This window comes from Passer domesticus, chromosome 23 (genome assembly GCF_036417665.1).
Source record: "Passer domesticus isolate bPasDom1 chromosome 23, bPasDom1.hap1, whole genome shotgun sequence".
In the NCBI taxonomy this organism is placed as follows: domain Eukaryota; kingdom Metazoa; phylum Chordata; class Aves; order Passeriformes; family Passeridae; genus Passer; species Passer domesticus.
This window is the reverse complement of record NC_087496.1, coordinates 7042257-7048256: the sequence shown is the minus strand read 5'-3', so window position 1 is coordinate 7048256 and position 6000 is coordinate 7042257. Positions and strand designations below refer to the sequence as shown.

Genomic DNA, 6000 nt, shown 5'->3' with positions numbered 1-6000 from the left:
AAGGCCACTGACCCATCTGAGAGGGCAGCCATCACCATCCAGACCCACTTCAGAAGGTACCAGCAGCAGAAGCAGGAGAAGAAGTAGCCACAGCAGGCACGTGTGGCCTGCACTGTCCCTCCTGTTTGTGTGTTCTGTACCCCAGAGACATTTGGGGCCGTGGTGGCTGTGGGCCTGCCCCCAAAAGTAGCTCCTGGTGCAGGTGTAGGTTCTCTGCCCTTGTGTTGGTGCTCACAGGGACTTCTCAGTCCTGCTCAGTCCTTCCCCAGACAGCATCACCCCCTGGGCCAGGTCACAGCTGCTGGGGACAGGGCACAGGTGTGACAGCACTTTTGGGAGCCTTGGCCAGCCCTTGAGTGATGCTGTGAGCCCCAGCAGCTGCCTGGCTGGGAGGGGGTGCTGCACAGCAGGGTCTGGTGTGCAGGCTGGTCACTGCCCAGCTGGGGTTTGTTTCACCCCAAGACCCCTCCCCTGTGCCTCCTCCTCCTCCACCCTGCCTCTGGAGCCGGGTGGAAAAGTTGCCTTTGTCCCCTGGAGGCTAGGAGGGGAGCAGGAGGGGAGCTGGGAGCTGCTCTTACCTTGGGCAGAGCTGCTTGGGGTCTCCTGGTTCCAGAGCAGCCCTGGGTGGAGTCTGTCCTGAGGGTGACCCCGCTTTCCTGCCCCACACAGCCCCCTGGCAATGCCTGGAGCCCCCCCAGCCCCTGGCTGCTCCTCGGCTGCATTCCTGAGCCTGATGGCTCCTTCTGTGCTGCTGGAAGGCAGAGCTGGGCTGGCATGGCCTGAGGGGGCTGTTCTCCTTCCCATCCTGCTGTGGTGAGGGCAGGGGGCTCCCTGGGGGCTCAGGGCACTGCTGGGAACTCGTGCTGTGTTAAACTGTGCAGGGCCAGGGCTGTGCCTGCTGGGGAAGGGAAGGGGAATCCTTGCTGAGATGTAGAAGGAAGTCTGTACTAGCCAATTCCAATAAAGTTGTATTAATCTCTGTTAATCTGTTCCTCTTTTTATCTTGCTAATCTGCTTACTCTCACAGCTGAACACGCTTGCCTTTTCTTCTATTTTTAACTCCCTTTTCCCCTTCTATTTCTATTCCAAGCCTGGGGTTGGTATTTTGGAGGTGCTGCCTGGCTGTGACCCTGCTTTAAGGGCTGGGCACTTGGTTTTCTTTAAAAGCTGTCTTATGTAATGGTTTATAAATGTTATGTGCTCTGATGCCTCCCCACCAGGCTGGCTGGGAAGGGTGCCCCTCTCCACACGGGATCTTCCTTGACAGAGGTTGGCTCTGAGTGGTACCTGAATAATGGCCAAAAATGATAAAAAATGGGCACAAGAAATTGTCTTAGCAGCTTGTTTCTCAAGCCCCAGAGGTGAACAGCTGCCAGGCTCTGGCCAAGGCACTTCCAGCTCTGCAGGATTCCAGGAGTTACCTTCGTTAGGAAGAAGCAGATGGCAAAGGAGGATCTGCTGGCCAGTGTGCCAGCAGGCTGGGAAGGGCACTGCAGAGCTGCAGTAACATCACTGCATTTGCATGTCATTTTAATTTGGGTACTCCAATTAAAATAAAAAAAAAATCAAGGAGAGAGAGAGGTTGAAAAAAATGACCTCTGCAGTGCTTGATTATAGCTGATGAATTAAACCCTGTCAAGAGCAAAAAAAAAAAAAAAAGAATGGTACAAATCTGTGTGTAGATACTCCAACTGCTTTGGGCTAAGATGGGAAATGGATCTGTTTGTAAAGAAAGAGCTGGAACCAGTTGGTAGCAAGCATGGAGGGGAAAGTAATGAAAACTTGAGCTCATAAATTACAGGAAAAAAAGGAAATGAAGGTGCAGTTAGTTAACTCCACCTCAGACAGCACCAGAAGCTCCTCAGAAAGGGGAAGTTCTAGTCTGGGTAACTAAAACAAGAGTTAATAGTGGCCTGAGCTGTTTTTTGCCTTTGGAGCAGGTAAGGAGGGCTAGCAGCTTTCACAATCTTGTGTGAAAGGGGGGAAGTGGCATCAGCATTTCTTTGGTCTGATATTGGTGTGGCTGGTGGTGAAAAATAAAGGGAAAATAAGAACAAATTACAGGGTGAGGCGGTGCTGGGCCTCACCGTGGTTCTCTGTGCTGCCCCGTGTCCTGGGGCACCTGTGCTGCCCTGAGCCACGATTCACCAGGATTCAGGGAGGCAGAGACACCAGGGTCAGGGCTCTGTGTGGATTCCAGGCTGGGCTGGATCCACCACGACGCGTTCCAGCCTGACCAAGGACAGCGGTGCTCCTTCTGCTCCCAGCTGGGGCTGGGACACTCCCAGGGAACAAAACCCTGCCCGGAGGAGCTGCTGTGCCTGGCTGGATGCTGGATCCCGTGCTGGAGCCACGCTGCACTTACCGTGAGCTGCCAGAGCTGTGCTGTGGCTCCCGAGGGCTGGGCAGCCGTTCACCCCTCCGGACGAGCTGGACCAGGATTCCTGTTTGGCACCAAGCTTTGTCCTGGGCTGGAGCTGCACTTGGTACTGCTCTCTCAGTGCTGTGGCACACTCTGGTCTGTCCTGCTCCATGGAACCATTCCCAGGACCCTGCTCCAGTTCCTGACCCTCCTGCTGCCCCACAGCCCTGCAGGTGGCTAATTGCCTTATTATTTAATATTCAACTCCTTGTCTTTGTATTTCTGTACTTTGGCTGCCCTGGGCTGTCCCTCTCCATCCTCCTGCCCTGTCCTGCCCCAGCCCTGCTCTGCCTCATTCCCTGCTCACTTCACAAACGCCCCGCGTATAAACATAACCTTTATTGCACACAGCGCTGGGTTTTTTTTCATAGAAAAAGGTATTAACACATAAGCATTTGCAAATTGAAGCAACTCCTGCTGTTTTCAGAACAGTAAAATAGCATGCAATGTCTCGGAGACGTTCCTTTTTTAAAACCACCGACAAGATCAGGGAGAGAAAAAAAAAAAAAGTCGCTGAGTCTTTCCTTGTGCCCCTTTCAAAATGATGTGAAATATATATATATGTTTACATATATATTATATTTTTAAATCTGTAACATCAAATTCTTTGTGCCCTGGTTTCTTTTTCTGTTCGGAGAAGAAGAAAATAGCTTCATTTATACAAAAGAGTCCGTTATGTACAAGTTTGTTAATTAAATATAAACGGCGCGGGGAAACGAGCAGCATCCGGCGGCGGCCCTACACCAGCGTGTAGGACTTGGAGTAGGCTCCGGCACCCTGTTTTTGAGACCTGCCCACCCCCGACGTGCTCATCTCCAGCAGTGAGTCCCTGGAGCCCCCCACTTTGGAGTGCGTGGGCACCCGCGCCTCGGCGGCGGCGGCGGCAGCCACGGGGGGCTCGGCGGCCACGGGGGGAGCCGGGGCGGCGCTGGCGGCGGGCGCGGGTGCGGGGCCGGCCGGGCCGGGCATGGGGAGAGTCCTCTGAGGTAAGGTGGTTGCGGAGGAGGCCGGGGGAGGCAGCCCCAGGGGCTTGGCGCCGGGCTCCAGCGTCATGTGCCGGGCCTGCGCGTGGTACGCCCGCGCCAGGTTGCGGATGGAGGCTTCCCGCGGCGGCACCACCGGGCACGGCTCGTGCGCGTCGGGCTTGCGGAAGAAGGCCTCCGACTTGACGTACAGCGGGAGGTTGCAGTAGTCACCTGCCGAGGGAAGAGCAGGCAGGTAAGGCTCTGTGGAGACCCTGCTGCCCCCCCACCCTCTGGACATGCTGGTGTTGGGCTACGGAGAACCTGTGCTGTGGAGAACGCTTTGGGCTACGGAGAACGCGTTGGACTACGGAGAATGAGTTGGGCTATAGAGAATCTGGTCTATGGAGAACACGTTGGGCTACAGAGAACACGTTGGGCTATGGAGAACCTGTTCTATGGAGAGCATATTGAGCTACAGAGAACACGTTGGGCTATGGAGAACCTGGTCTATGGAGAACGCGTTGGGCTATGGAGAACGCGTTGGGCTATAGAGAATGAGTTGGGCTGTGGAGAACCTGGTCTATGGAGAACATATTGGGCTACAGAGAACATGTTGGGCTACAGAGAACACATTGGGCTATGGAGAATGACTTGGACTACGGAGAACCTGTGCTGCAGAGAATGTGTTGGGCTACAGAGAACATGTTGAGCTATCGAGAACATGCCGGACCATGGAAAATGAGTTGGGCTACAGAGAGCATGTTGGGCTATGAAGAAAACATTGGGCTATGGAGAATGACTTGGGCTATGGAGAAGCTGTGCTACAGAGAGTGCATTGGGCTACAGAGAACGGGTCCTGTCGAGAACATGTTGTGCTACAGAGAATATGTTGGGCTCTCGAGAAGCTGTGTGCTGCAGAGAACGTGTTGTTCTATCGAGAACGTGTTGTGCTACACAGAACAGGTCCTGCAGTAGAGGGAGGACGTGCTGTGCTGTAGAGAACACGCTGTGCTATAAAGAATGTGTCACATAATCATCCCAAAATTGTCCCACTCCACGCAACGCCTGGGATGCGTCAAGCTCTAGCGTTCAACGCTGTACACAGTGTCCTGTAAAGTATGGTGATGAAATAGTGTTAATTATAACACTAAATGCACAGTGATAAATGTTACAATGTGATGTAATGCTGAATGTACAATGTAATAAAGTATTATAATAATAATAATAATAATAATAACGTGATGCTGGAGTTCTGCTGCAGGACAGGCACAGATCCCGTTCTGTAAAGGACAGGGGGAAACGCTCCTTGTGCTCTGTGTCCCAGCGGTGCCAGCGCCCAGCAGAGGAACGTGGTGTGTCCCACACCCAGCTTTACTGTGCCAAGGTGAGTGGCTGTGCTGTCATAAACCACAGCTTCTGCTGTGCTGTGTTATGGCATCATCTATAGTTAGTGCCCAAATTTAGGGCTTTTATGTCCATGTATGGATAACCCGTGTTGTTATATTGGCTCTTATCAGTGTTGTAGGGTTTTATTTCTGTTCCATTACACTGCTCCCTTTGTGTTCTACAGCATCACCTCCAGCTGTAGGGCTTTCATTTAAGGATTTATATGTGCATAGATGTAAAGGCCTGTTATTAGTTTGCCTTTTATATTTGCAATATATAACACCCCTAGCCATAGAGCATTACTCTTTAATTGTACCTATTGTGCAGTGTGTGCTGTAAGGGCATGCTCCTCTCTTCACAGGATGTGGAGAGAATGTGCTGCAGGATCTGTGGTGTTAATAAAAGATACAGCACATACATATATGGGATTATTTGTATTAGTACCTTAAGTTTAGGAGTTATGGTTATGTGTATATATATAAATTTTTACATTTTAAATAAATTATATATATTTAAATAAATATTATATTTAATAAAATAAATGGATAATAAATAAAATAAAAAATATAATAATATAAATATTCTTTTTCTATATAAATGTACATAAATCTCTATAGAAATACATATAAATTTCTATAATAAAATATAAAAACTTTTCTATGTAGATATGTACATAAATCTATATATAAATATATAAAGATTTACATATAAGTATACATAAACCTTTATGTATAAATTTTTGTATGGAAATATAGAAATTTCTATATGAAATATAGAAATTTATATACAAATATATAAAAATCTATGTATAAATTTATTTTATATAAATGTATATCTTTGCAAATAAACATATAAAAATATATAGTTAAATATATAAAAATTACATAATATATATTTTTGTATAGATAGGGCCCTGTGTTATTATATTGTCTCTTGCAGGTGTTATATTGGTTTTATTATAGCACTATTGCCTTGAAACTTGTGTGCTTTATTATAGGTTCTGTAAATTCCTTTTTTTTAAGGTTACAATGGTGTTATACCTAATACACTCTGTGCTTCTTAAACTATGCCATAAAAATATGTGGTCTAATTTGAGGAGAAAGATGGTCCCATCATATTGTGTGTTATATAATCAGTAAATAAATTAACTATCAATTCCCACCTATGTATTTTTTATATATCTTCCAGGTGTTGTTCTATTTTGAGGTAATAAAACTCATGGGGGTG

At 48.1% G+C, this 6000-nt stretch overlaps 1 protein-coding gene across 3 annotated transcripts in view; it reads right to left on the bottom strand.

The window, feature by feature from the left end:
- Positions 1-2741: 2741 nt before the first annotated feature.
- DSCAML1 (DS cell adhesion molecule like 1) overlaps positions 2742-6000 on the bottom strand; it is a 96469-nt gene continuing 93210 nt past the window's right edge. For all 3 annotated transcript variants that reach the window (XM_064397639.1, XM_064397640.1, XM_064397641.1), the window contains one exon: positions 2742-3618. In XM_064397639.1, coding sequence (XP_064253709.1) covers positions 3161-3618 — 458 coding nt within the window. In that variant the 3' untranslated portion in view covers positions 2742-3160. The remainder of the gene's footprint in view (positions 3619-6000) is intronic.